This window comes from Monodon monoceros, unplaced genomic scaffold, assembly GCF_005190385.1.
Source record: "Monodon monoceros isolate NGI ecotype Baffin Bay Population unplaced genomic scaffold, NGI_Narwhal_1 Super_Scaffold_12, whole genome shotgun sequence".
NCBI classification, from domain to species: Eukaryota; Metazoa; Chordata; class Mammalia; order Artiodactyla; family Monodontidae; genus Monodon; species Monodon monoceros.
This window is the reverse complement of record NW_021703768.1, coordinates 167,064,759-167,090,958: the sequence shown is the minus strand read 5'-3', so window position 1 is coordinate 167,090,958 and position 26,200 is coordinate 167,064,759. Positions and strand designations below refer to the sequence as shown.

The following is a 26,200-nucleotide window of genomic DNA, read 5'->3' as shown; positions in this document are numbered from 1 at the left end:
CTCAACTTCAGCCTAATCATGAGGAAATATTGAACAAACCCATAATGTTAGGTGTTCTACAAAACCAGTACTCTTCAAAAGTATTAAGGTCATGAAAGATTAAGGAAGACAGGAATTGTCACAGAGTGGAAGAGACCAAGGAGACATGACTAAATGCAATGCAGGATCCTGGCCCAGAAAAAGATTACCAAAAACGCAGCAGGGTGTTTGAACCCGAGTGAATCTGATTCCCAGCCTGGAAAGCAAAACATTTGGGTCTGGATCCACCACAGCCCACTCGAGGATTATATGACCCTGTGGGAATGCTTGCCGCTCTCGGACCTCAGTCTTACTATCTATAAAATTGGTTGTTTCATCCTCCCTTCCCATTCCCCTCCCCCCTTCCGGTCTGCCTTGGAGCTCAGGCTTTGGAAACTACGCAGGCGCGAGAGAGACTGCTTGATTGGCTATTTGTTGTGATGCACCCGCAAATAGAAGCTGCATCTAAGCTCCACCCGTTCCTGCCGCGCCTCCACGCACGCAAGTCAGCCCAGGGCACGTCGCCGCCACGCGCGCTCGCACGCATGGTGCGTGGTGACGTCGTGGCGGCGCGGGCGCCATCCCGGAAGCGCGAGCAAGGCCGCCAGATGTGCAGGTGCTGCTGCCACCGACGCCGGGGCCGAGTTCGGGGTGGGGCTGGGGACGCAGGGGCCTCTGGGGAGCCGGGCCGGGTCGGGAGCGGTCCTCGGTTTGTAGCGGGGTGGGGCGCGCCGCTGGCAACATCTGGGCACCCCTCCTGCGTACAGGTCTCAGTTTCCCCGTCTGCGCGGTGGACGCGCGGGCGGCGCCATGGGCCGAGTCTGGATCCGAGGCGCGGGAGTTGGGGCCGCCTGTGTTCAGGCTGTGCCGTGTCTCCCGGAATCGGGCGTTGACCTGCTTGGGCCTCAGTTTCCCGCTTCACAGGGGCGGGGCATGAGGGGATTTGTGAGCCCCGCCCCGCCTCGCGGGTTTTGCTGAGCTTGGGCAGCCAAATTAAATTCTGTTAAATGACTTGGGTGGAGTTGCGGCGCCTCTCCGTATTGGTGTGTGACCTGAGCCCACCCCTGGGAGCCTTTGGTGCCCTCGGAGATGCCCTTGTAGGGGAGACTGGGGATTAAATGAAGTGCTATATAAGTGTTTGTTCTGTATTCTTGGAAGCACTAGGGAGGCCCTCATTAGAATACTGATTCCCGGGCCCTGTCCTAGGATTTCTTCACACTCCACTTGGAGAAACTGACTGTTCCGAGCCCAGCACCTCTTAGCACTATTGGTTTTAGTCCCCACAGACAGCATTGTGAGATTCAGATTCTTTGTTATACCTATTTTCTGGGTGAGAAAATGGATCTAGGAAGTGAGGTGACTCTCCCAAGGTCACACAGTCTCCCTCTCTGCGTGTGTCCCCCATAAATATATTTGGAGCAGGGATCAGAGCCCATGCTGGGTCATTTCCACTCTGTATGTGGGCCAGATTAGCAGTTAGTCAGGGAAGGCTTCCTGTGAGAGGCAGCTGGTGGGGGAGTGTGCCTTGAATCCCTCAGCCCTCACATCTGGGAGCCAGAGACAGGAAAGAGCCCATCTTTGTAGCAGAACCATTTCCCACAGGTCCAAATCCTGCACCTGCCAGGCTCTAGCTGTGGGCTTCCCGCCACATTCTGTCCTTTGAGAGCCCAAGTGTCCTCTTTATACATGATCTTCTTTGGAAATGTGGAGGGTGTGGGTGTCCATCCCTGGCACATAGAAGGAGCTCAAACATGGTGATTGGGGAGGTGGTGGATTTCGTCAGGTGTGGCAGTTTATCTCCAGAAGGCACGTAATGGCTGCAAACTGATAGCCAGATTCTGGGCACAAATAGATACGTACTCCTGGCCTCTATGGTGTTGGGGTAAGAAAAATATTAGTTGCTAACATTTGTAAATGAGGCGATTTCACAGGAAAAAGAAATCCATATTTCAGGTTTATTTCTGGAAACAACCAGAAGTCTGGCAGGAGTCAGGTGCTGCAAGAAGCAGCTGTCCTGTCACAGGTAGCTACTGAACGTCAGAGTCACATATTTGTGGATCCTGTGGTCTGTGGGTGTTTGAGTTGTGACCCATGTTCACTGGCTGTGTGACAACGGCCTAGTTCCTCAGTCTCTGAGCCTCAATTTTCTCATGTATAAATAAGGATGGTAACAATTGCCAGGGTTTGAAATTGGTGTCTTGTTTAGTATACAGTAGGTGCTCAATAAAGAGGAGGGTAGTTAAGTGGGCTCCGAAAGCCCTTCCTGATCCTGTGTGTGAATCTTAACCAATTGCAAGTGGGCCTTTCAGTCGACGATTAAACGTGCAGACCTCAGAGCCAAGCTATGTCAGAATTCTGGGTTTTTCCTGAACCTCCTTAGGAGGGTCAGTGCTGAAGCTGTGGTCCCTCCTGCCCTAGCATGGTCCAGGAAGTCCCCACCTGCTGGGATAGCATCTGTGTGCCAGGGAAGCTGGGAGCCAAGAGCCACAGAGCCATCTGGGTTGCTGGGGCCCACAGCCTGGCTGCCAGTGCCTGAAATTCTTGGCTTTAACTTGCTGATATAAGTCTAGCTTCAGAGCTGAGTTTGAAAGGTTCTGTTTGCCTTCATCAAACTAAATTCGGGCAATCCCTTGCTGTGAACAAGGTTCTGGGCTGGGCTCTGGAGACAGAGCAGCGAGCAAGAAAGAACACACGCCTCTGTTCTATTGGAGCTAATGTTGCTGTGGGGGTGACAGGCAAAAGGGTTAACTGATAACTAAGATAATTTCAGGAAGCGATGAGACAGTGGAGCAATTAAAAAAAGGTGAAGTGATGAGTGACCAGAATAGGGGTAGTCATCAAAGACCTCTTGGGAGAAAAGGCATTGGAGGGGGTGATGATTTGAGGGGGCAGCCAGGAGGAGGGGGGCAGGTCTATGCAGGAGGAAGGTGCCTGTAGCTTTGGGCACATGGAGAGGGGCAGGTGTGGAGGTGGGAGGGGTGATGGGATTGTGATGTGCTTGGGTGCAAGTTATAAATAGGAACTCCTGTGGTTCTCGAAACACCCCCGAGTTCCTGGCATGACAAAGCTGAGGCTCAGGTGGCATGACCCACTTACGGACAGGTGGCCTGTGGGGTTCCCAGCCCCTCCTCTCCATCCCACCTCCCCCCACTTCCTGATGCAGACTGAAAACACTTTCTTCCTGCCTGTTTCAGGCAGCGGAGGAGGAGGAAGAGATGGACCCCCCGGACTCGGCCTCGAGGGTCTTCTGTAGCCGCCTCCTGAGCATGGTGAATGCGGACGATGTCAACGCCATCATCCTGGCCCAGAAGAACATGTGAGTGGAAGCCAAGGGCCCTGGGCCCCCGGTATGGGAAGGAATCCACTTGCTGGCCAGCATTCTTGCCCTGCCCGCCTCTACCCCGGGCCCACACTGGTGATAAAATGAAGGAAATGAGCAAATCTGCTGGCTGGCTCCAAAGTAAATTCCTTCCTGGTCTGAAGGCGAGGCCTTGGCACAGGAAGCAGGGCTCTGGGACAGTTTCGCAGCTGCGGACAGTTTGGCGGGGACCACAGCAGCTCCTTTCCCGAGGCCTGGGGTGGGGAGACTTGAGGGGGATAAGGAAGGAACTGCTGGGGGATTTAAGGGAGCCAGTCGGCTCACTTCCTGTTGGGAACCTGTTCTCTCAGAGCCTAGGCTGTCTCTGTGGAGCACCCAGGGTCACTTGGAAGGGCTGTGAATGGCCTTTGCCCTCTTTGGGGCTTGGCACTGTGTCCACCATAGCCTCACCCTAATTCCGGCCTGCTCTGTGGGGAAGAAGGGCTGACACAACCTTCGGGGGGAAACATGGTCTCCTGGGGCTTTATTTTTGTGTCTTTAAGCCAAAGGCTCGTCCTTCCATTTACAACACAGCACAGACCTGATACCTTACCTTTCTTGCCCTGTGACAGTGGTGCTGGATATGTCTGGGTCTCAGCATACCCATCTCCCTCCTAGGTCTTTAGTTCAGATTCAGACCTGACCCTGGGGAACTCCCAGACCGAGGGGAGACAAAATCAGACTTGAACCTTCCTGGTCTCGGGCTGTCAGGGCTGGTCAAGAGAAAGAAGCTGGGGCTAGGGGAGTCAGAGTGTCAAAGAGTCTACTTGAGGGAGAGGGTTAAGGCTACATGAGAAGGGTACACTTGAGTAGGATTTTTGAGTAGGGTTTTGAAAGTTGAATAGGAGTTTGCTAGCTGGCTCAAACACCAGGTGGAGCTCCACAAGACAAGGGAATGGTCTACGCAAAGGTCATGGAGCAGGAAAGGGCCTAGCAGGATCAGTTGGCAGGGACCTGGAGGCTGAGCAGAGGAGTCGGTGCCCTTTTTCCGCCACCAGGCTGGACCGCTTTGAGAAGACAAACGAGATGCTGCTCAACTTTAACAACCTGTCAAGTGCCCGCCTGCAGCAGATGAGCGAGCGCTTTCTGCACCACACAAGGACCCTGGTGGAGATGAAACGGGACCTGGACAGCATCTTCCGCAGGATCAGGTGGGTGCTTGGCTCTCCAGTCTCTGCCTCCTGCTCTGAGCCTCTGAGCCTGAAAAGAGGGTTCCTCCTCTTTTCAATAAGGGCTGTCCTCTCCACATAGCAGGGCGGTGGGGAGATTCAGCTTGTTTTACGAGGCTTCATTGCACACTTAGTATTAGAGACGATCTGAAAATCTTGGAGTTTCTGAATTTAAATTTTATTCCTTTTTTGAAAATGCAACATAGTGCCAGACCCATAATGCAAAAGGCAGGCAGGAGCAGACAGTGAAAGGCTAGCCTTATGTCCCCCTTGGCCTCCACCCAGGACTTCTCTCAAGAGGAAAATGAGATTGCCAGATTTTGCGGGTCCTTCTCAAGCTGGTTTCCATGAGGACAGAGAAAGACGATGTCCAAGTCCCCAGCCACATAGAATGCTTGACACGGCCCCCGGAGCTCCTATCACCACTGCTGCCGTTAACAACTGCTGCTGGGGCGCCGAGGCCTGGAACAAGCTGGCACTACAGCTGTATTTCTGGCTGACTGTGCTGCTTCTTCTTTTCCGGGGGCAGCCGCATCTGCTGGCAGAGCAGGTGCCACAGATTGAGGGCAACATGTTTCCTTGGAGCATGCTCTGTGCAGAAATCACAAGACAGGCCGGATAAATCCTTTATCAAAGCGTATCTTTTCTGGGGCATCTCACCAGGCTGGTTGCCCACGTGTGGTGTTGCAGGGGTGGGAGTAGAGTAGAAACCACAAGGGTTGACACCTTTTGTGTGTATCTGTGTCACTCAGGAAGGAGATAAGTGTGTCCACCCAGGCAGGGATGCAGCAGCAGTGGTACTTCGGGGGGGGGGGGGGGGGGGGTGGGGGGGGACAGTGCTGGCTGGCCATAGTCAAGGGTGAGAGACTGCTCTGAAGAGCCTTTTGTAATTCTTTGTAAACAGAACTGCGTTACTTCAGGTAAAAAGGAAAAACCAGGTTAAAAAGGGAAGCAGGTGCTTCTCTGTGAAGTTCAGTTTAGTGAGTGCCAGTGTTCGGTGTTTGGGGTGTGGATAGTCAGCACTCCTGGCCCCCACAGACATCCTCACCCCGGGGATGGAGAGACAGGCTAGGACAAGTCACCCAGAGGAGTGCCTGTTGAGGCAAGGGGAAGGGAAGCTTCCTGGAAGGTTGTCCTGGTAGAAGAGGTTTAGACATGAGGCATTGCAGGTAGAGGGCCCAGCCAGCACGCAGAGCCAGCACCAAGGACACGCAGAAGTTGGGTGACAGCTGGGTAGCTGCCATCCGTCCCGGGGGTGGGAGGTCCGCCGGCTGAGTGCCCAGTCCTACCTCCAGCCCTGGAGCAGAGTATGACAAGCAGTGACGGGGAGGTTCCTGGCCTGCACCAGGCCCAGCCTGCACACTCTGCAGGTTCAGCCCTGTGTGCCTTCCCTTCCCCTGCAGGACACTGAAAGGGAAGCTGGCCAGGCAGCACCCGGAGGCCTTCAGCCGTAAGTGTCACCCAGAGCTCCTACATCCCGCTTCTGGGCTCTGTGCCCTTGGATGCCAGGGCCCTCAGCCCAGGGCTGGCTTCTGGAAGGTCACCTCAAGGGCTGACACCAAGCCCGGGCCCTAGTGGGCAGTGGGTCCAGTAAGACCTGGGGCAGGGGCGGGAGTGCTGGCCTGATCTTCTTGGCAACCTGCGGAGCAGGTGTTGGGACTAGAGCCTCCTCCCTTGGGGGAGGTCACACGAGGGAATGTGGACAAGAATGATGACAGTCCTTAGCCCAGTGAATGTCACGTACCCCTACGAGCCAGGCTGTTACCCACAAACACCTATGAGGTGGGGACTGTGCCCAGAGGGGCAGTGACTTGTCAGAGGAAGCACAGCGTCCTCCATGCTGAGCTTCAGTTTACCCAGTCTGCAGAATGGGCCAACAGCTCCCCACTCCAGGGCCGCTGACAACCACAGGCATAAAGGCAATGCCATCATTCCCAGTTTATAGAGCAGGGAGCTGAGACACGGGCAGGTGAGGGGCCTGGCCCAGGTGACACAGTCAAGAGGGCAGAGCCAGGCTCAGACTTGCCCCCAGGGCCCACATAGGCCTAACCCCAGAGAACCTGAGTCTTTACCTTACCTCACCTTAAAGAGAGGCCTCTCACCTGCTTGGACCTCGGTTTCCTCACCTGTAAAATGAACCAAGTTATGTCCCATGGGGTGGGGGTAGCTGTCAGGGGTCCCGGGCCTAGTTAATCCCTCATCACAGTGCCTGGCATGGTGACTAAGCCAACTCCTGGGCCTCCTTCCCCCAGACATCCCGGAGGCGTCCCTCCTGGAAGACGAGGATGAAGACCCCATCCCGCCCAGCACCACAACAACCATTGCCACCTCGGAACAGAGCACAGGCTCATGTGACACCAGCCCCGACACAGTCTCGCCCTCCCTCAGCCCCGGCTTCGAGGACCTGTCCCACGTCCGGCCCGGCTCCCCTGCCATCAATGGCCACAGCCATACAGATGACGAGGAGACGCCGGGCGAGTAGCCCTACTCCCAGGAGCTCGGACGGGTCTCAGGGCAGCAGCGGTGCCACTGCCCAGATGTCTGAGGTGGCAGTGGGTAACCCTGCCTTGAGACAGTCAGCTTTGCCACCCTACTCTGTCATTTGGGGCTCACTGGGGGACAAGTCTCCCTCCCTGGGGTATGGAATTCCTGGGGATCTATCATTCCCCCTCCTTCCTCACTGAGAACATCTCTCTTCTGTAGACCCCTCTGCCAGGCCAGGGGATGACCAGTCCAGCTGGAGTCGGGTTGGGTGCAGAGCCAGGCCTGAGGTCTGCTCTGAGCAACACCTAAAGGTTCCCAGAGACCAGAGCCAGATGTCCTCTGCCCCAGCACCCTGGTCAGGACCTCCTCAAGGTGGCCAAGCACTGTCATGTCTGAGTTCACCCCAGCCCACCCCTGTGCCTACTAATTCTGGTCTCCTTGCCCCTTACTCCAATGACAGTATTGAATACTTTCTCCAATCATTATCTCAAAGAGGTTTCTGAGACAGTTGTAGAAGCCTCAAGGCAGAGATTAGCCATCCCCTCAGCACCGAGCCTGGTTAGGCCCTGTTTCTCGGACCAGAGGTGTGGACCCTGAGGGCCCAGCAGGCTTCTCCTGGGGCCTCCGTGGAGCAAGCCGAGCCACCTTGGAGAACAGAGTTAAGCAGAATATTTTTGTACCCGATGTTTACAGATGCTGTTGGGAAGTTATCAATAAAAAGACTCTGTTACTAAAAAGGGAAGGGTGCACCTAGCAGTGGCTTGCTTCCATCCTTGGGCCCAGCAGTCCAGAATGGGGGCAAGTGCTGGATGTGGGACAGGATGGTTATGGACAGCCAGGCACCACTGAGCTGGAAAGAAGTGGGCTGCTGTGCTTTGAGTGGGAGTCTCCAGTGGTGGCAACCATAATAACCCCACTTCCTGTCACCAACCAGGCCTTCAAATGTCCTATTCCCAGTGCCCACAACATTATTCCTTTACCTCCTTGAGTAACTCCTCCTCCAAATCTCAGCCCTAAGGTGGGCTCCTCAAGGAGCTGGGGTCTCATTCCCCATCAGACACTCTCACAGAGTCCCCTCATCTTTGGAGCACTTAGAAATTATGTTATTAAAGGCCTCTTCCCAGACTTCAGGGTGTCTGCTTTTGCCTGGTCCATAGGGGGCGCCGGGAAGTGTTCAAGGAAATAAGGTACGCTGCCAAACCCGCAGGTAACTTCTCAGTTCTCACCGCTTTCCGGCGCCCAGCACTTTTTAGCCATCCTTGAGTCTCCTCCGTCTTATATCCTAAACAGACCCTGGGTCCCACCCCATTTACTTGGGTGAATGCACCAGCCCCACCTGCTCTCCGTGCTCCTGTACGGACCCGCCCTTTAATCCATCTGTGCACAGCGGCCGGCCTCCAGTGGCTCCAACACGTTCGGCCCTTACGCCGCCTCCTGCCTCGACCCTTGCGTCTTGGACCCTCAGACCCTCTGCTTAATGCCTCCACTTTAGCACAAAACAGTTTCCCCTACTCTGTTGAAATATTTCCGGAGCACCCGCTACGTGCGGGCAGTCTTCAGGCGGCCTGGAAACAGCGAGCAGAAACACCAGGAAAGGTGCGGCATTATTCCTACGTGACGCGACGGGCGGAGCTCGCACCCCGAGGCAGGTGGGCACCAGCCGCTCACAGGCGCCTCGGCTTCGTGCACCCGCACGCAACATAGGGGCGGGGCGGGGCCGAGGGCGGGGCGCGGCGCGGATTGTGACGCAGGCGCGCAGCGTGCTCGGTGCGCAGGCGCCCTCGGCGGCGAATCGGCGGTTTCCGGTTCAACCGCCCTCTTTCTCGTCAACGAGACGACGGAGCAGGTAGGTGATGGCCCGGGCAGGGTTGGGCGGTAGCCTGCGGGGCAGCGGAGAGGGCGGCCTGGAATCCGTCTAGGCGAGCTAGGACCTGTGGGGCGGCTTAGCAAGGCACACTGGGCCGGGTTCCGAGCCCGAACTGGGCCCCGGCCGGCCTTTGGAAGAGGAGCCTGCCCGCTCCGCCGGCCCCAGCTATCTGACGAGGCTTTGGGGCGAGGATGTGTCCTTCGGGGCAGATCCGATTTAATGGGGAGGAGTATTAACTGTAACTTTGTCTCGTGGCAGACACTCTGCCAGTCCATTTAAAAATATTAAGCCTTTGAGTTGGGTCTCTCTGCTTTTCTACATCTGTAAGTAGAGTCTGGTAGTAGCAGCCGTTTTCTAGACTTGGAAAGTGAAAAAACGGAAATACCTGTGTAAACAAGTATCAGGCACGTGGTTGGCAGTTGTTACTTATGGATTGGATCAAAGGCAGGAAATGTGGTCTGAGGATTAGGGCGTAACCCAGAAGGAAGCCAAAGTTTTGGGTGTCTGAGCTTGGAATTAGGAGAAGGGACTGTAGGGAGGAAAGCTTGTGTGTTGGGGGGCTGCTACTAAGATGGGATTCCTACCCCGGCTGCAGGAAGACTGGGGGCTGGCGGAGGAGAGGAAGGATGGGACCTCCAGACCGTTCTTGGCAAGGTGGTGCTGTAGACCTGTACTTTTCGTTCCATCTTTAAAGACGAAGCTGCTGGCTTGGAGGGTGGAAGGAAACAGGCACTGGGGCAGGCCTGCATTTGAAGTCGATGCCGGCACAGGGCTGTCAGGAACTAAGGCTGGCCAGCCTGTGAGCTCGGGCTGCTCAAACCTTCAGTGCTCACTACTCCATCCGGCCATTCTCCCCCCTGTCTCCCCAGCAGACACAGAGATGCAGATCTTTGTGAAGACCTTGACGGGCAAGACCATCACTCTAGAGGTCGAGCCCAGTGACACCATTGAGAATGTCAAAGCTAAAATCCAAGACAAGGAGGGTGAGTTGGGTTGGGGCTGGGTGCTCCGCAAAATGGGGGCCCTTCAGCCCTGAGGATCTGCTGTCCCTTGTGGAATGGGTGCTTGGACAGATCTCAGCCATGCCAGTGCTTCCCCTGTGTGATCTTGGGAAGGCAGCTTGTCCTCTCTACCTCATTTTCCCTTTTGACAGTTGGGTGATCCTGGCACAGCCCTGTGGAGGGAGGGGAGATCTGCTGATAGTATTCTTCCCAGAGCTTTAGTAACTGAAGTGCTCTCTTCTTAGGCATTCCACCTGACCAGCAGCGTCTGATTTTCGCGGGCAAACAGCTGGAGGATGGCCGCACTCTGTCAGACTATAATATCCAGAAAGGTACGGGGGTGGGGTGGCTAGACAGGACCTCAGTGAGGCCTAGGACCCAGGATGGGTAGCTGACAGCCTCTTCAGCACCGGGAGGGGGCTGTAGAGGAGGATTGTTCTTAAGGTGAGGATCAGATAGGGCTAGGGAGTATTGCTTTGTAAGGTACTGTTTCCATCGCTGGAAAGCATCTCAGGATCTCCACCAGGATTTCCAAATGGTGATGGTTTCTCATGTTCTTATTCACTTTTTTTCTTTAATTCTTGTGTTTCTCAATGTGGTTACTGTAAAGAAAATCGGCACCACTTTTTGCAGCAAAAGACTTAAATGTCTTACCTAGGAAAATAAAAGGTCGTCCTTGCACCACTTAGAAATTGCCTTGCCCTTGGGGAAACCCAGATGGACACCACTGTTGATGTATATTTATATTAGTCTCAGACTCCCCGAGGACTGGTGGGAAATGACAACGTGGAGGTTCTGTGGGGTGGGCTGGGCTGGTGTGTCCATCTACACATAGAACACGCAACGGATTCCGATGTGTCCCTGTCACACATGAGAAGCTCTGGTCTGCAGGGCACTGGAGGCTGCCCTGCACCTGTGGGACTGAGGTGGTGAGCCTAGGCTCAGTCACTGTCTCTCTCTGCCCTTCGTTTCCTATAGAGTCCACCCTGCACCTGGTGCTTCGTCTGCGAGGTGGCATCATCGAGCCTTCCCTTCGCCAGCTCGCTCAGAAATACAACTGCGACAAGATGATCTGCCGCAAGTATGTACTCTTCAGATTGGGGGTGTGGGCTGGCCCTGGTGGGGGTCGGGATGTGCCCTCACCACTCGCTCGTGTCCTCGCACAGGTGTTACGCTCGCCTGCACCCCCGTGCTGTCAACTGCCGCAAGAAGAAGTGCGGCCACACCAACAACCTGCGCCCCAAGAAGAAGGTCAAATAAGGCCCCTCCACCGGCTTCTTCTTTGCCCGCAGGGTGGCCTCCTGCCTAAGCCCCATGGCCCTGGGGCCTCAGTAAAGTTTCCCTTTCGTTGACTGGAGCAGTAACTGGTGTCCATATGGTTGGTCTGTCCAGTGGGGAGGTGGCTGAGGTGCGGGCATCTCCCTTAGGGACTTCCTGTCACTCAGTTCTTCATAGCTCTTGGGGGTCCTCTCTCCTGGGTTCCAGTTGTCTTACCAGTAAAGTGGGCCATGGTCTCTGCCCTTCATGTCTAAAGTTGTCATAACCACAGCACAGGCAAGTCTCACTCCTGGCCCTCTGCCACATAGCCTAAGTGAGCCCGACCATCTGGATTTTGTCATCTGTAATATGGGAATAAAGACCTCAGCCTAGGGACTGGTGGGACCTGGTCAGGCACATTAACAACCCTCACATCTGGGGCCTGGAGGTGTTCGGGTGTAGGTGGATGGCGGGGTAGGAAGGAACACCCCACCTAGCGTAAAATACCTGTTCTCAATTTTGACTGACCTTTAGGAGCTCCTGGGTCCCACCCAAGACTGATGTCTGCCAGGTGAGGGCTGGTAGTGCCCTGACAACACCATGTTTCTGCTTGTCTTGGGGTGATTGGGGCTTCCTGTAGGTGACAACCCAGGCCTAGACAGTGATGCTTGAGAACAGCTGAGACCTGGAGTGCCAGCTAAAGGCTGTCACTTCAGGCCTCAGTTGAGTTTCATTTTTGTCAGTTGCCCCCTCCTCCCTAAGGCCAGGCCACCACCATCTTTCTGGTCTACCCTGTGTCCACTCCTGGAGGAGGAAGGGAGGAGGAAGCTTCCTGAAGCTCAAACTAGGCAGTTTATGTCCAGGTCCCAGGCCTTCTCTGTACTTAATAGGAACCCTCCCACCCCCCACCCTTGACCTCAGGCCTGCACCAGACTCCCACCTCAGGGCCTTTTGCACAGGCCCCCCTCTTCAAAGCAGTTCACACAGAACCTGTGGGTGCCAGTGACTTGAATTCTCCAGTGTCAGAACCTGAGTTCAAATCCCGCTCTTGTCACAACCTTGTGGCATTAGGTGATGGCTATCAGCTATCACTTCTTGGATTCAATTTTCTTTGTATTAGTGGGGATGGGATGTGAGGAAGTGAAGTCGGGTTTTGTTTTTTTTTCTCTGTACGCGGGCCTCTCACTGTTGTGGCCTCTCCCGTTGCGGAGCACAGGCTCGGCAGCCATGGCTCACGGGCCCAGCCGCTCCGCGGCATGTGGGATCTTCCCGGACCGGGGCACGAACCCGTGTCCCCCGCATCGGCAGGCGGACTCTCAACCACTGCGCCACCAGGGAAGCCCTGAAGTCGGGTTTTGACATAGCTGCATAGAAACAAGCCGAAGGACAGCCTTGCTGTATACAGAACCGTACATTTAAGGTCGAAAACGTTAAGGCAGGCGCCGGTCGGGAACAAGCACAGGGGTGGAGGTGGGTGGAGGGTGTCAGGCCTGAGAAGCCCCCAGTCTTCGCTCCCCATTCTTCCCCCGGGGTCTCCAGGTTAGCTGGCCGCCACAAGCTGGCTCCAGAGGCCTCCGGGCCTGCAGGGGGCGCCAGGCGCAGCGGAGCAACCTGCTCCAGGGTGGGACCAGAGCTGCGCAGTCATGATCATCACTGAGGCCGCGGCAGAGTCTGCTGTCTCCGCGGTGCCCGGTGATGCGGAAGCCACTGGAGCCCCGGAGCGCGAGCAGCTGGTGTGGCCCTGGGTGAGCTCGAGCCCGAGCGGGAACAGGCGCGGGGCGGGCGGTGCAGGCGCGGGGGCGCCGGCTTCATACCCTAGCCGTGCCCCTCGCCCCGTAGAAAGATGCCGCGATACGGGCGCTGGTGCAGCGCATCCACCAGTTGCAGGCTGAGCGCGCGCAGGCCTTCCGCCGGCTGGAGGAGTAAGTGAGGGCATAGGGGAGGGGAGGGGTCAGCCCACAGCCCGCTCCGGGGATGAGCGTGCCTTGGGGGAGGAACTGGGTCCCCACGGGGCCGCGGTGTCAGAGGTGGGGCGGGATTTGCGGGGAGACCAGATCGCTCCCTTCCGCGTGCGCAGGGGTGGGCCCGTCTCGGGTTACCCTGCGGGAGTCAGAACGTCCTCCACACTCTGGGGTTTAGGGGACACTTGGAGGGCTTTCAGGTGGTCGATGCGGGTGCAGGGCCTGGGAGCCGGGGCCGTAGCCTCAGGATCCCCGCCTGCCGCAGAGGCCACCGACAGTACCTGAGCAGCGGCCCGCCCTACGACTTTCCGCGCTACCGGAGCACAGTACACGAGGTGACCCAGGCCTTCGCCGCCGCCTCGCGGGAGGTGCTGGCGGTGGAGGCCGAGCTAGCCGGACCCCGAGCGCAGCCGCTGCTCGCGAGCCACGTGCGCAGGCTGCAGCAGCTGGAGGAGACGCGCCTGGCCACGGTTAGGTCCCGCCCCCCTCCATGTATCCCCCTACTCCTCGGCTTGTCTCTCGGGCCTTGGCCCACTGTGCACCCCTTGGGGAGGGGCCAGATTCCGTCCCCTCGAACCCCGCCCCTGGCGCCCCAGCACCCCCTCTTCCTGCCCCACCTCAGTCATCCACTAAGTTCACTCGAGAGTCTCAGGGTTAGCCCCCTCCTGTCCGCCCCCACTTTTCATCCAGATCTTTAGTCCCAGGACACGCCCACTCTATCCCAGACCCCGCCCCTACAATGCTCCTACCCCGCCCTGGCTTGTCCCAACGCCCCAGGCCAGGTACTCAACCCCCTGCTGATTGGGGGCCTTGGATTTCCAGGCCAGGTCCCCTTCCGGGTACACCCTCGATCCCAGCCTAGGTTCTGGGCCTGTTCCTCCCGCAAGGGATCCAAGGCCCAGCCTACTCTGCCTCTACAGCCAATCCTGACCAAGATACACTACCATTCCCAGGCCAACTCCACGCGAAGCCACGCCCACATCACACTCTACGCTGGAATTCCCAGGCCACGCTGCTTTAGAGACCCAATCCCAGTCGAGGTTTTTGGCCTACTTCCACCCTGGGATTGTAACTCCCTGGCAGGTCCCTGAGACTCCGCCTACTTCACAACCCTCACAACCCAACCACCCCACCCCACCCCCGCCCCCGCCCACCTATCCCTGCCTGAGATTTCACCACTGTTCCCCTTCCCCGCCTACATGAGGCCATGACCATGTTGCACTCTGCACTGATTCTAGGGCCCGCCCACTCGGCCCCTCTCCTCAGGAGCCCCCCTAAACCTAATCCTAGATTCCTCCTGCGCGAAGTACCGCCCCTTGAGACCCGCACCTGCTGTGGCCCCATCCTTGCGCTGCCTTTCCCGGTGCTTCAGTGTCTCTTCTTCCCTACTATGTGGGAGGGCAGGGGGTGGCCTCTGCCAGTTGTGACATCCTCCTTGCCGCCTATTCCCCAACCAGGTGGCCCTGCTGCAGCTGATGGGGACACCAGAGCTGACTGGGCAGGACAACCTGCAGATGCACCAGCTGAAGATGAAGTGAGCACCGCCTCCCAGTGGGCTGACCGTGCTAGATTTGCACATGCACCCTTGGGCACCCACCCCCAGCCAGGTGCGCCCCAGGGCTGGCAAGGGCAGATCTGCACACGACCCTTAGGGTGCGCACGCCAGAGTACTCACTTGGTGACTCCTAGATGTACTACACACATTCCCCCAGCGCACAGGCTATGCAGTTTCACGCTAGACCCGCTGTGCATTCCCAGGACACAGCTGCGCACCTCATACACACCAATCCTGCTCACATGGCTCAACTCCGAGCTTGGACATGGTCGCCCAGGCCCCACCAGGCACACGCCTGCACATTCCTTCCTTTGGCCCCCCAAGCGCACACGTGTGCACACCCACTAGACATGTGCCACAGTCATTCTGCACACCTTCCTGATGGCACACACCCACCCAAGATGGCCTTTTCTCTTGCCACTCGGGACCCGTGGGACCACCCATCCTCCCAGGCACCTAAATGGTCCTTCTGGCTGCTAGCGCTGCCTGGAGGTTTGGCAGCAGGCAAGAGGGCCCGGGGCTGGCTACAGCCCCTTCGGAGCTGCGCAGCGGCGGCTAATTCGCCCCATCTGGGTTTTATTTATAGTTCCCTTCCACTCTTGTAGGGTAATTAAAACCATGGAAGCGATCAGCGAGGTTCTCCAGGATCTCAGGTTTGATGCAGAATCTGCCGAGTGATGGTGGCTCCCCAGGGACAAGCCAAAGGAGATGGGAAATGGGAAATACAGCGCTCTGCCCTGACTGCCAGCTGGCTGGGGTCATGCCCCACCGGACCACTGACCCTCTTCAAGTTCGCCTCACCTCTCATAATAAAGAACATAAAGAACCTTTCGTCTGCAGCTGCTCCACTGTCTCTCTGCGCTGCGGTGGGATCCCACAAAGCCAGGGATGGCAGGTGCAAGATTCCCCCACTCCATGAGTGTAAAAACTCTGGTGTTTTGAATCACACTCTCCAAGGAGTTTGGAACCAGATATTTCAGATCATGGAGAGAGTCAGAAATTCTGGGAGGTCAAGATTCCCATCCCAAAGGGTCATCAGGATTCCTCGTCAGCCCCCACCCTAGGCCACTCTAGCCCCAAACTCACCTTCACAGTCAGGGCACCTAAATAGTTTGTTTATTTAAAAAGACTCTTTGGAGTGGTCCTGGGTAGGGGGGGAGTAATGACCCTTTTTCACCCCCAGCCCTGGCAGGCGTTCTGGGAAGCTCAGCCCCCCTCACACACATTCCCCCCACTGGGGTGCACCTCACGTGGAGGCCAGAGCTGTTGTGGCCCTCGGAGCTCAGAGTGCTCACCCCAGCTGCTGCCGAGAGGGCTGGGGCACCCTGAGGTGAGGGTACAGAGGTGGCCCCCAGTCTGGGGGTGGCCCCTGGGTCTCCATGCAGCAGGGAGGACAGCCCCAGCCTCTAGAGCTTATCTGGCAGGACCTGCAGGCAGAGGGGAAGCCAGGCTTAGCAAGGAGCCTGGGAGGGGCCAGGAGCACAGAGCAAATGAGGAGGCCCCAGTTCAGGTCCTGGTTCCACCACTTTCAGCTGGGTGACCTTGGGTAGGCTATTGCCCCTCTCTAGGCACCGGTTTTCCCATCTGAAAAGTAATATCTATTCCATGGGGTGTCCTGCAGGTAATGTGCTTGACACAGGGCCGGTATGCAGTAGGCGCTCATATAATGCTACCGGGTGGCTATGTGCATTCATCCCTGAGGATGACATTCCCCTCTGGACTTTTTAAAGGGGTCTGGATGCTCTTACTAGACTAAGGGCTACAGGGGCAGGCACACAGTAGGTGTTAACGTAAATGCTGATAAGAGAAACGTAAATGCTGGTAAGAGATGGAGGAAGGGATTGCACCTCAGTAACTAGGGCTGAGGGTGGAGGGCCCGTGGCCTACGGCCACCAGGAGGGGCCCTTGTCTCCCTGCCTGCCCACCCACCTGGGCCCCCCTTACCTCTCGCCGCGCCCCGTCTGCCCGAGGACAGGATCCCCTCGTCCTGTGCTTGGAAGGAAGGAGGCAGTGTCTGAGGGCTGAGGACCTACCTCCCCAGCCCGTTTACCCCCCTGGCCCCACCCCTCCACCTCTCGCCCGGGCGTCCCTCCTTCCTACCTGGTTGCGGGTCTTATGTGACTTCTGCATCCAGGCTCGCCACTGGTCATAGAGGCGGAAGCTGAGGTTCGAGCAGTACGCGTGCTTCTTGAGCCAGCCCAGAAACTGCTTGAGCTCGCGCCGCACCGGCCCCGAGCTCGGCTCGCCGCCCCGCGGCTCGCACGCCCCGCCGCCCGGGCCCGGGCGCTCTAATGGAGGCGGAGAGGCAGCGTCGGGGAGCGCCCGGCAGAGGGCGCGCGCGGGCAGGAGAGGGATGTTCCCTTAGGGCACCTCCCTCCCTGTTTCTATGGGACCCGATCCTCCCCACGGCCCAGCCCTGCACTGCAGCCCAGCTGCGCCCCCAAGGAGATAGGGGGCAGGGGAAGGAAGGGGCTCCTCCTCCACATCCCCTCTAGGAACCCGATTCCCGTGGCCTGAGCCAGGTGTGAGTGGAAGGGGGCGGGGGGGGGGGGAGGAGAGAGAGGCCAGGGCCAAAGGGATGAGAAGCAGACAGAGCAGGGGGCAGAGGAAGGAAGAGAGAGACGCTGATGAGAAAGAGCTGGAGAGAGAGAGACAGAGACTGAGCGATGGAGGCAAGGAGAGACAGATAGAGGGAGAGAGAAAGCAATGAGAGACAGCCAAGGAGATGCAGAGGCTCGAGAGATGGAGAGCCAGAGCAGGGAGGGACAGAGACACTGGGGGTGTAGGGACGCAGAAACCAAGAAAGGCAGAAAGATAGAAACAGGGAAAGAGAGTGAGTGACAGAGAGATGAAGGGAGACAGAGAATTCGAGGTGGCTCTGAGGGGGAGGGGCAAGCCCCCAGGACAGGCCTGAGAGTACAGCCCGTTGGATGGGGAGTGGGCCAGGAGGGCCAGGTGGGAGGCCGGCCTGTCGGTCCAGTCGCTGGCCGCAGCCAGCCCTGAGCAGGCTGGTGGATAAGGACATTGGCCTCACGTCATAAATAACGCCGGGGACCCGCTGACAGGCCCTGGCACAGCCCCGGCCCCCACCGCCCCTGCCGGCTTCCCCTGGCCTCCCCAGCCTCCCCAGCGGACACAGCCGCCTGCTGGCTCACGTGCAAGAATCACAGGTGCTGGGCACGAGCAGGGGCCAAGGCTCAGGCCCCTCCCAGCTGTGCTAGTTCCCGCCCACCGCCGAACCTGGAGGGGCCCGGGATGGGGTCTGGGGAACTGGCTGGAGCCCTGCTCTGCCACTCCCTGACTCTGGGATCCTCTCTGGGCCTTGGTTTCCCCATCACCCCAGGAGCATGAGCCAGGACTTCAAGGGAACTGAGTTCAGATCCCTGTGTGACCTTGGGGCCTTGGTGTCCTCATCTCAGAAAAGGGGCCCTCCCTTAGGTGAAACCACTGGGGGAGCAGGGGATGGGAGTCTCAGTAACTATCACTTGCAAACGCTTGGGTGGCAGCCGCCACGAGAGCACTTTCCATGGGTTATCTCTCATCTAACCCTCACAGTAGCTTGAGGCAGGCATGATTATCATCCCCACTTTCCAGATAGGGAAGCTGAGGCCAGACGTACCAAAGAAGATTTCATACCATTTCACAAAGGAGAGAAGGGAGGTCCATGGGTTTAGATACCTCCCCCCGCCCCCCGCCGCTGACCGCAAAGGGAATCAGACCCAGCCCCTGATCATCCCATCCCGCTACCTTTAACAGAAGGGGAAATCAAAGCTGGTCATAGGGAGAGTTGGCAGCCCATCGTCTTAGAAGCAGGGGTCTCCAACTCACTTGCCCTTAGGGGCTGGAGAAGGGGTACATGTGGGTGAAACAGGCCAGGTGGGGATGGCGCAACTGAAAGAGTAAGGGCCCTGACTTAAGGGGCAGCCTCTGCTGATGGGGGCTGTGGAGTAACTCTGGCTGCGTCCTATTACATTTTCTAGACAATTTTTCTAGGGAATCTAGGATATTTGTGTTCTAACTTATTGTTTTTAAAAGTCTGCCAGTAGGTCAAACTTTTTTTTTCCAAATGACAGGCCAAGAAAATAGATCCAAGGGCCACAATTGGCCCTCGGGGCCAAGAGTTTGAGACCTCTGCTCTCTTGAAGGAAACAGAGGCCCAGACTGGTTTGGGGCTGGTCCCAGGACCACCCAGCCCTGTTGGGGTGCTCACCACTTCGGGGGGTGGAGGCAGCCGTGGGGTGGCTCCATTCGCTCCAGATCCCTGCCTTCTTGGAGCCATAGATGCCAAAGGGGTTGCAGCGCACTTGCACGAAGTAGACGGTGCCTGGCTTAAGGCCCGCCAGGCGGCAGGAGGTCTGGTTGCTCACGTCGTCCACCACCTGGGCAGAAAGGGCAGGGTCAGAGGTCGTCCACCACCTGGGCGGCAAGGGCAGGGTCAGAGGCAGGGGCAGCTTGGGGTGGGGAGGGGCGAGAGGAGGAGGGAGGAGCGGAACTGGGGGGTGGGTGCGGGCACCTTCCAATCCACGCTGTCCTCCACTCGATAGCGGATCTGGTACTTGGCTTGGAAGAGGAAGTCCTTGAGGGCAGGCGGTGAAACCCAGCGCACGCTCAGCTGGTCCTCCAGGCCCCCTACGCGGCTCACGTGCACTTCTGGCGGGGGGTCGGTGGTCACTAGGGGGGCGGGGCGGGGCTTAGTCACCGGGCTCTCTTTGGACCTGGCTGGTCCCTGTCTGAGTCCAAATACCAGGGAACGTGGCTTAGATGGCACCTGCCTCCGTTCTCCCCTCTCCCCGCTTCAGGACGGGTGGATTACATTAGATAATATTCAGGAAACACTCAGCACCTAGAAGCACTCAATTAATGTTAGCTGTTATCACCGTTATTATCTGTGACAGGAGAAACATAATCCTATCTTCAGGGAACTATGTAAAAAGCAGACACTGCCTGCATGATGATATTATTATTATTATGCCCAGGAGACCAGGGAGCCCTCGGGCTGCCAGACTCCTGGGAAGCTCCCCCGACCCCCCCACTGCCCACCTCCTGCTCTTTCCAACTTCACAAAGGTCCTCAACGTGACGGCTTTGCTCGGTGCAAAGGGACAACTGAGGCTTAGAACATGCCCACTGCAGCTTCAGGACTTAAGGAAGCAAAGTGGGAAGCAGGAGGACGGAGTCACTGCAACACTTCTGAGGAATCTTCTGGGAGCCCTTTGGGCAGCAGGGAGGGCTGGCCTCTTCCCCTGAGGCCTTGGTGAGGGGCCGAAAGGGTTAAGGCACAGGCCTGCTTGGGGCTGAGAAACACCCTAATTAGATTAGGCCCAATTCTGCTCGCAGATCATCCATTTCCTGCCTCCCGCCTGCACCCCCCCCCCAGCTACAGGCTGCTGCTTCCTGGGGCGCCTCCAGACCTGGGCGCCCCCTCCCGGCTCCCCGGGGGGCCCCCCTCAGCACACCTGGGCTGCCGAGGGGGAGGCAGCCAGGCCAGGTGTTCTCCACAGAGTAGGGGTATCCTGGCCGCTTCGGGGGGCTGGGGACGGACGGGTGGATGCCTAGCTTCTCCCACCCAACCAGCAGCGCAGACCTCAGCTGAGCTGCAGTGTGGCTGGGCTGGTGGGGGCCGAGGGGGAGGGGGTGGATCCCAGGTGGGCCAGGCTGGCCCTGCGGGGGGGGGGGGGTAGGGCTCACCCACATCCAGGATGTCCAGTGTCAGCACATCAGAGCGGGCCGAGCCCAGCCGGTTGGTGGCCTCCACCCAGATCTCATAGGGTGTGAAGAGAGCCAGGTCCTTGGGGATGTGGCAAGAGTGAGGTCCCACCGTGTGGTATTCCTCACATGTGTTGTCCTGCCCATACCACCTGCAGAGGCGGGAGGGGAGGAGGACACGTGAGGGTCCCTTTGGGCCCCCAAACCTCCCCCCAGCAGCCCCGGAGTGCAGAGAGGACACCAGAGCTCCGAGAGGGAAGGCGTGGCCAAGGCCACACAGCCACGTCGGAACACATGTCACCCGAGGGCCAGCACCGACCTCAGCTTGTACTTGAGGGAGTAGTTGGTGTGGAGGAAGGTTTCCCCGCGGGCCCCCGGCGTCCAGCGGCATGTCAGGTCCTTCATGTTCTTGGACCAGCAGCTAATGTTGAAGGGTTTCTCTGGGGGAACTGCGGAAGGGGGGTGCAGGGGCTGAGGGTCTGGATGGGCCGTGGACAGGTGGAAGGGGGAGTTGCTGGCTGCCAGCTGGGGCCCCCACCTTGGAGCGGAAGGAGGATGGACAGAGCAGATGTTGGCAGGACCACCTGCATGGCTCTCTTGAGGATGGTCTTGTGGGGGGGTGGTCTCCAGGTTCTCATTCCCACCCTAGTGGCCTGTACCTCTCAACTTATGCCAGTATACCCATTGTTCAGCCCCAGACCAGAGGACCCATGATTCATGCCCCTCTCCAGAGGGAGATGTTGCCCCCAAGAGCTACCCCTAGGTGTCCTGGGGGCCCACTTACGGCCAACATAGAGGCAGGAGCCGGCAAGGATGCTGCCGTCACGGGCATGGCACACGAGGTTGTCCCCCGACTGCTGCCTGGATCCGTTGAGGTTGGCCAGGGCAAGGGCTAGAGTGGAGGCGTTGAGCATTCGGGACAGCTCAGGGGGCAGGCGGTGCCCGTTGAGGGTCCAGTAGAGGCCCTCGGCGGTGGCCCCTGGTGGGTCCCCGTGCACTGAGCACGTGGCCTGCAGGGAGGAGCCGATGAGGAGCGTGGGGTCCTGGGGACTGATCACAGCCGTGTCTGGGGTCAGAGAGGAGCACCTGTCAGGCCTGGGATGGGGCTGCCCTGAGCATCCCCCACCATCCTAGGTCCTCCAAGACTCACGGTAGTCCTGCAACGGAGCTTTATATGATTGTCCCCATTTTACAGAGAAGGAAACTGAGGCTCTATTAGGTCAAGTGACAAACCCAAGGTTGGTGGTAAAGCCAAGATTCAGCCTCAGGACTGTCTGATTCCACAACTCAGGTCCTCCCAAAGCACTTCCTCACTGACTTGCTCAGGGCTTTCTGAGTGGTTACAAACCTCGCTCAGATCCAAGTACCTCTTGCTTTGCACATACTTCTGACAACGACCACACTCTGCTTTTTTTTTTTTTCCATTTTATTTTTGACAGTTAGAAGTAACAGATTGTGTGTTCTTTCTCTTCTACCCCCAGAACCTCACACATGTGTCTCTGTGGGGAGGAAGGCACTTCTAAAAAGGGGTGCCCTGACCCCTACTAGAATCCTGCTCATTTTATGGATGAAAAAAATAACAAGGCTCTGAGAGATCGAGTCCTTTGCCTAAGGTCACCAAATAGAAGAAGGGCACACTATTTAAACCTATATTTGTCAGTCTCTGCGCTGCCACTGGAATTGAAAGTGACCATGGCAAGCTCTAGGCTCCCCACCCCCATCCAAAGGGACTTGCCATCATCATGCTTTCCCTCGATTCAGTTTTCCTAATCTGCAAAATGGGAACAAGTAAAATCACGGTCCTCAGGGCCATTGGGAAGATCAGATGGGAAGTGACTTCCTAAACTGGGTTGTGTGTGAATTGGGTGCTGGGCACAGGGGCCTCTGGGATGCCGTGGTTGATGCCTTTCCTCCTGCCTTCCACTGGAGAAGCCTTCTAGTCCAAAGATTAGAGCTTAAAAGAGAGCTGTTTTTATCCAAGGGGAAACCAAGGCACAGAAGAGGGGGAGGGGATGCACAGTTCAAGCCCCTGATGCCCCTCTGAGTCTCAGTCTCCCCACCTGGGAAGTAGGCATCATGGTATCAGCCACATGAGATTGTTTGAGAAGAGTGAAAATATTGTCTTAAGGACAACCCTGTGGGATCTTTAAGCCAGGCTGAGCTGGGTTCGAATGCCCCCAGGTCACTCTGGAGGTTAACCCAGTTCTTTTACTTCTCTGAGACTCTGGGAAGGGGCCCCTCCCTCCACCAAGAGTGGTAGTGAGGACTCATTCACTCATTTGTTCATTCATTCATTCAAGGAGCACCTACAGTGTGCCAGGACCTGAGGGCACAATGGTGAACAAGATACCCAAAATTCATGCCCTTTTGGGCCTTGAATCCAAGGGAGCAGTAGGAAAAAGAACAAATAAATGTCTAGGAGAACAAGTAAGGGAGAAAATAAAGCACGAATCAGTGGTGGCAGCTAAATGGCCCAAGAGGCCTGTCTAGGGAGGTGGCATTTGAGCTGAGATGTGAATAAAGTGAAAGAAGTAGCCATGAAAATATACAAAAGAGAGTGTCTAGGCAGTGGGAGCGGCAAGTGCAAAGATACTGGGGGGGCAGGGGTGGTAGGAAATGAGGTCTGGGAGGTTAGCAGGGGGCCAGACCTGCAGGGAGGAGTTATTCCAGGGTTCTGAGCAAGGGAGGGATTTATATTTTAAAAGGATCACTGGGCAGCTGTAAGAAGGGACTGCAGGGGGGCAGAGAGGCAGGGGCAGCCCAGCTTCCCTGGCAGCCAAGGACAGGGTGATCCTGGTTTCCCTGGGAGGCCCCTAAATGCCAGCGGCTGCCCTGTGCTGGCTCTCACTGCCCCAAATGGGCGAGATGGGGTGGACACAGTTCCCGGGGCCAGCCCTGACGATTTTCCGGGGCAAACTTGGCTTGAGGGCCATGTCTTGCTGGAGCCTGGGATCGCAGTTGCGTTTGGGGCTTGGCCCAGGGCTCGCCGGAGGTCCCAGCGTCCGTGCGAAGGAGCCGGCTGTGCCGGCCAGAGCCGAGGAGGCGGGGGCGGCTGGGGGGCGGGGGGCCAGGGGGCCGCCCTGGAGGTCCCAGGCAGCCAGCCGCCCGCTAATTCGGAATTCCTTCAGCATGAACTCGGGCGTGCCAGCGCCTCTGCCCCGGCCCACCCACCGCTTCCTGCCTGGGCCCCCCCCCCAGCAGGGTGGGAGGCACGGCCAGGCCTGCCCGGACCCCAGGCCCATTCTCAAACCTCCAGGGGTGGGTCACGGCCCTCCTGTCCCCCACTCACCCCCACGGCCAGTCCAAGAAGGGGGCTCTCAGGGGGGTCCTGGCTGGCTGTGGCACTGCCCCTCTGCCACACCAGCCTGGCCTGGGCTGGTGTGGCCTGCCTGCCAGCAGCTGCAGCTGCCCTCCCCGGGCTGGGCGGGGGACAGGGCAAGAGGGCAAGGCCAGGCGGGCCTGGACAGGCCAGTCCCGCACCCCAAGCTCCAGCAGGAAAGGTCACAGGGAGACCTTCTCCTGGGATGTGGGTGCCCATCTCGGCTGGGGCACCTGGGCAATTGGCTTCCCCTCCCCTGTTCTCAGTTTCCTCCTCCGTAAAATGGGAGGAAAATACGTTCTACCTGCTGGGGAGATGAATGAGATGAGCTCACCACGTCCAGAGGGCCCAGCACACTGCAGTGCCTAGCAACTGTTGGGATTAGGGCCCCTCCCAGCTCTGGGGTCCCTGGCTGGCTGGTGCACTCCCTCCAGGCCTCCCCCAAACAATGGGCCAAGGCATTTGGGACCAGGATGCACACATTCCAGCCCAGGCAAAGCAGCTGGGGACAGCCCACTGAGGTTGGGAGGGCCCTTGGCCTGGTTTGGGGGGCTTCCTAGAAGGCTCCCTTAAGCAGATCCCTGGGCTAGGCTTTTGGACAACCCCCCTCCCCTGCTCCCTGCCTCCCCGCCTTTCCCGCAGAGCTGGGGCCTTTAAAAGTTTTTTCTCTCCCCCTTCCCAATCTGGAGCCACTGCCGTTATTAAAAAGGAACACCATGTGTTTTAAAAGGGAAAAGTGTGAGATTCTCTGCAAACAAGGCAGGAGGGTGGCCTCCACCCGGGGTCCCCATGCGGGTCCCCATCTCCTGTCCCGCTGGTACCTGCAGACGCTTTACGACCCACCCGCCTGCTGGTCAGGTGCTAAGACATACCACACCGTAAGTAGAAACATATTGCCGAGGTGTGAGAATCTTTAATTTCTTCCCCCTTAAAGGAAAAAACACACGCACAACAATCCTTCCACCACCACCACCTTTGCCTGCTGCTCTGCTGGCTGGGAAACAAAGCCTGCCACTAAAGGTGGCATTCACAGGTGCTGCCCACTGCCTGGCAGGAACCCCACTGCTATCAGGAACCCCAGAAGGGCCTGGGACAGCCCCTCACCTGCCCAGGAGCCTTGGGCATGTTAGGCTTTCAGCAAGTGCCTCCAGGACGCCGGACCCTGCTCTTTCTGAAAGAGCACCGCAGGGAGCCTGCAAACAGCTCTGTGCAGTGTAGGCCCACCTGGGGTGCAGTGTCTGCCGACCCGGGTCGACTTGTGTGCCTGGATGGGGTGCGTGGAGTGACCGCGAACATCCAGGGCAGGTTGTGCCTGCGTGCGTGCCCTGTGTTGCCTCTCCCTCGGAAAGAGTGTGACCATGAATGTGTGTGTGTCAGGGATGGAATGTGTGTGTGCGCCCCGATGGTGTGCGAATGTGCATCTGGGATGCAGTGTGTGCACATCTGAGGGCGAGGGTGACGGGCCACAAGCCAGTGTGAGTCTTTGTGTGTCTCTGGGTGTGTCCCAGAGTGGGTCTGGATGTGGAGACCGTGTCCTGGCGGGGGTGTGCATTGGGTGGGGGACCGGAGAGTACCGGAGGCCAGGCGCTCCCAGCAGGGCGGGGGTCTCGGCCTGCGGGGGCTGTGGGCTCCCGGTGGCTGCTCCCCCCCACAACGGCTGGGCCTGCGGTGCCCGGACTCGCTGGGTCCCGCTCCCTCTCACTCTCACCCACTCTCTCACAAAGATTTCTCTCGCTAGAGTCTCCTAGCCCGGCGCAGCGTGGCCGGGAACAGCTCTGAGCGCCGCCAGTGGAGAGGACTCCATGGACCCCCGCGCGCGGGGTCCCGCAGGGGGAGGGCGGCGGCGCCGGCCCGCGGAGAGGCGCGTCCCCGGGGACCCCGGGCCGCGCGCCAGGCGGCCAGAGCGGCCCCCTCCCGCCCCGCCTTCCTCACGGGGCTCATCCCTCCACCCGGGGGGGGCCCGCTCAGGGCCGGCACCCAGCGCGCCTACCGCGTGCGCCGCCGCCCAAGAGCGGTGAACCGCGGTCCCCGCGTCTCCGAGTCAGCAGACGCTATCGCGTGCGCCCACCGCGTCCTGGAGCGCAGAGGGTCCCAGGCCGCGCGGCCCCTCGACCCCCCTGGGCCGACTCGGGCGTCCTCCAGAGGAGAGCCCAGGTAAAAAGGCCTCGGCAGCGGAAGCCGGACCCTCGGGCCAGGGAACTTCGGCGCCGTGCGCCCCACAGGTGAGGATGCCCCGAGGGCCGCGCCGGGGGCGCCTTCCTTTGTTCCCGGGCGGTCCAGGTGGCGCCCGCGCCCCCTCCCCCCGCGGCTGCCCCCGGGGCGCACGCTCTCGGCCCAGGCGAGAAGAGGGGAGCACGGCGCCGGCTACTCACCGGCTCCTGATCCCGCTTGCGGCGCCCCGAGGACGCAGAGCAGCAGTAGGGGTAGCAGCGGCGGCGGCCGCCGCGCGGATTGGGCGGCGGGGCCCGGGCGGCCGGCGGGCATGGGGCCGGCGCTGCCGGGGGCG

The 26,200-nt window shown here is 58.5% G+C and overlaps 4 protein-coding genes across 7 annotated transcripts; 3 read left to right on the top strand and 1 right to left on the bottom strand.

Moving 5' to 3' along the window:
* Window positions 1–597: 597 nt before the first annotated feature.
* On the top strand, window positions 598–7,771 carry KXD1 (KxDL motif containing 1). 2 transcript variants are annotated; one of them, XM_029217340.1, is made up of 5 exons: window positions 598–634; window positions 3,213–3,334; window positions 4,375–4,527; window positions 5,949–5,995; window positions 6,798–7,771. In XM_029217340.1, exons 2-5 carry the CDS (start codon window positions 3,234–3,236, stop codon window positions 7,025–7,027), a joined length of 531 nt encoding a protein of 176 aa, XP_029073173.1. In that variant the 5' UTR covers window positions 598–634; window positions 3,213–3,233; the 3' UTR covers window positions 7,028–7,771. The 2 variants fall into 2 exon arrangements, with proteins under 2 accessions (XP_029073173.1, XP_029073172.1); XM_029217339.1 differs by lacking the exons at window positions 5,949–5,995; window positions 6,798–7,771 and adding an exon at window positions 4,831–5,358.
* Window positions 7,772–8,807: 1,036 nt separating this feature from the next.
* On the top strand, window positions 8,808–11,261 carry UBA52 (ubiquitin A-52 residue ribosomal protein fusion product 1). 2 transcript variants are annotated; one of them, XM_029217342.1, is made up of 5 exons: window positions 8,808–8,875; window positions 9,766–9,879; window positions 10,143–10,229; window positions 10,876–10,978; window positions 11,064–11,261. In XM_029217342.1, exons 2-5 carry the CDS (start codon window positions 9,777–9,779, stop codon window positions 11,155–11,157), a joined length of 387 nt encoding a protein of 128 aa, XP_029073175.1. In that variant the 5' UTR covers window positions 8,808–8,875; window positions 9,766–9,776; the 3' UTR covers window positions 11,158–11,261. The 2 variants fall into 2 exon arrangements, with proteins under 2 accessions (XP_029073175.1, XP_029073176.1); XM_029217343.1 differs by having other exon boundaries at window positions 8,831–8,875; window positions 9,769–9,879.
* A 185-nt stretch (window positions 11,262–11,446) lies between these two features.
* REX1BD (required for excision 1-B domain containing) lies at window positions 11,447–15,500 on the top strand. Of its 2 annotated transcripts, none has more exons than XR_003792722.1 (5): window positions 11,447–12,899; window positions 12,994–13,076; window positions 13,381–13,585; window positions 14,573–14,722; window positions 15,276–15,495. XR_003792722.1 is itself a non-coding variant. In XM_029217341.1 (5 exons), the coding sequence occupies exons 1-5, from the start codon at window positions 12,798–12,800 to the stop codon at window positions 15,346–15,348; spliced, it is 540 nt and encodes a 179-aa protein (XP_029073174.1). In that variant the 5' UTR covers window positions 11,447–12,797; the 3' UTR covers window positions 15,349–15,500. The 2 variants fall into 2 exon arrangements, 1 of the variants encoding a protein (XP_029073174.1); XM_029217341.1 differs by having other exon boundaries at window positions 14,573–14,649; window positions 15,276–15,500.
* A 257-nt stretch (window positions 15,501–15,757) lies between these two features.
* CRLF1 (cytokine receptor like factor 1) lies at window positions 15,758–26,194 on the bottom strand. The gene is made up of 9 exons (XM_029218245.1): window positions 26,067–26,194; window positions 21,160–21,441; window positions 20,695–20,824; window positions 20,358–20,527; window positions 19,184–19,341; window positions 18,881–19,049; window positions 16,771–16,958; window positions 16,615–16,657; window positions 15,758–16,097 (listed from the first exon to the last, which is right to left on the bottom strand). Exons 1-9 carry the CDS (start codon window positions 26,176–26,178, stop codon window positions 16,084–16,086), a joined length of 1,266 nt encoding a protein of 421 aa, XP_029074078.1. The 5' UTR covers window positions 26,179–26,194; the 3' UTR covers window positions 15,758–16,083.
* Between the last annotated feature and the right edge of the window lie 6 nt (window positions 26,195–26,200).

What these genes read in the sequence shown, in the direction of transcription:
- UBA52 (XM_029217342.1), top strand. Translation starts at nt 9,777, where the DNA reads ATGCAGATCTTTGTGAAGACCTTGACGGGCAAGACCATCACTCTAGAG. An exon ending in TAAAATCCAAGACAAGGAGG is followed by an intron (nt 9,880 to 10,142) that starts GTGAGTTGGGTT and finishes CTCTCTTCTTAG; the next exon opens with GCATTCCACCTGACCAGCAG. An exon ending in AGACTATAATATCCAGAAAG is followed by an intron (nt 10,230 to 10,875) that starts GTACGGGGGTGG and finishes CGTTTCCTATAG; the next exon opens with AGTCCACCCTGCACCTGGTG.
- KXD1 (XM_029217339.1), top strand. Translation starts at nt 3,234, where the DNA reads ATGGACCCCCCGGACTCGGCCTCGAGGGTCTTCTGTAGCCGCCTCCTG. An exon ending in ATCCTGGCCCAGAAGAACAT is followed by an intron (nt 3,335 to 4,374) that starts GTGAGTGGAAGC and finishes TTCCGCCACCAG; the next exon opens with GCTGGACCGCTTTGAGAAGA. An exon ending in AGCATCTTCCGCAGGATCAG is followed by an intron (nt 4,528 to 4,830) that starts GTGGGTGCTTGG and finishes GCCTCCACCCAG; the next exon opens with GACTTCTCTCAAGAGGAAAA.
- REX1BD (XM_029217341.1), top strand. Translation starts at nt 12,798, where the DNA reads ATGATCATCACTGAGGCCGCGGCAGAGTCTGCTGTCTCCGCGGTGCCC. An exon ending in AGGAGACGCGCCTGGCCACG is followed by an intron (nt 13,586 to 14,572) that starts GTTAGGTCCCGC and finishes TTCCCCAACCAG; the next exon opens with GTGGCCCTGCTGCAGCTGAT. An exon ending in ATGCACCAGCTGAAGATGAA is followed by an intron (nt 14,650 to 15,275) that starts GTGAGCACCGCC and finishes CCACTCTTGTAG; the next exon opens with GGTAATTAAAACCATGGAAG.
- CRLF1 (XM_029218245.1), bottom strand. Translation starts at nt 26,178, where the DNA reads ATGCCCGCCGGCCGCCCGGGCCCCGCCGCCCAATCCGCGCGGCGGCCG. An exon ending in CTCCTGCCTCTATGTTGGCC is followed by an intron (nt 20,825 to 21,159) that starts GTAAGTGGGCCC and finishes CCCCTTCCGCAG; the next exon opens with TTCCCCCAGAGAAACCCTTC. An exon ending in AGGACAGCGTGGATTGGAAG is followed by an intron (nt 19,050 to 19,183) that starts GTGCCCGCACCC and finishes CTTTCTGCCCAG; the next exon opens with GTGGTGGACGACGTGAGCAA.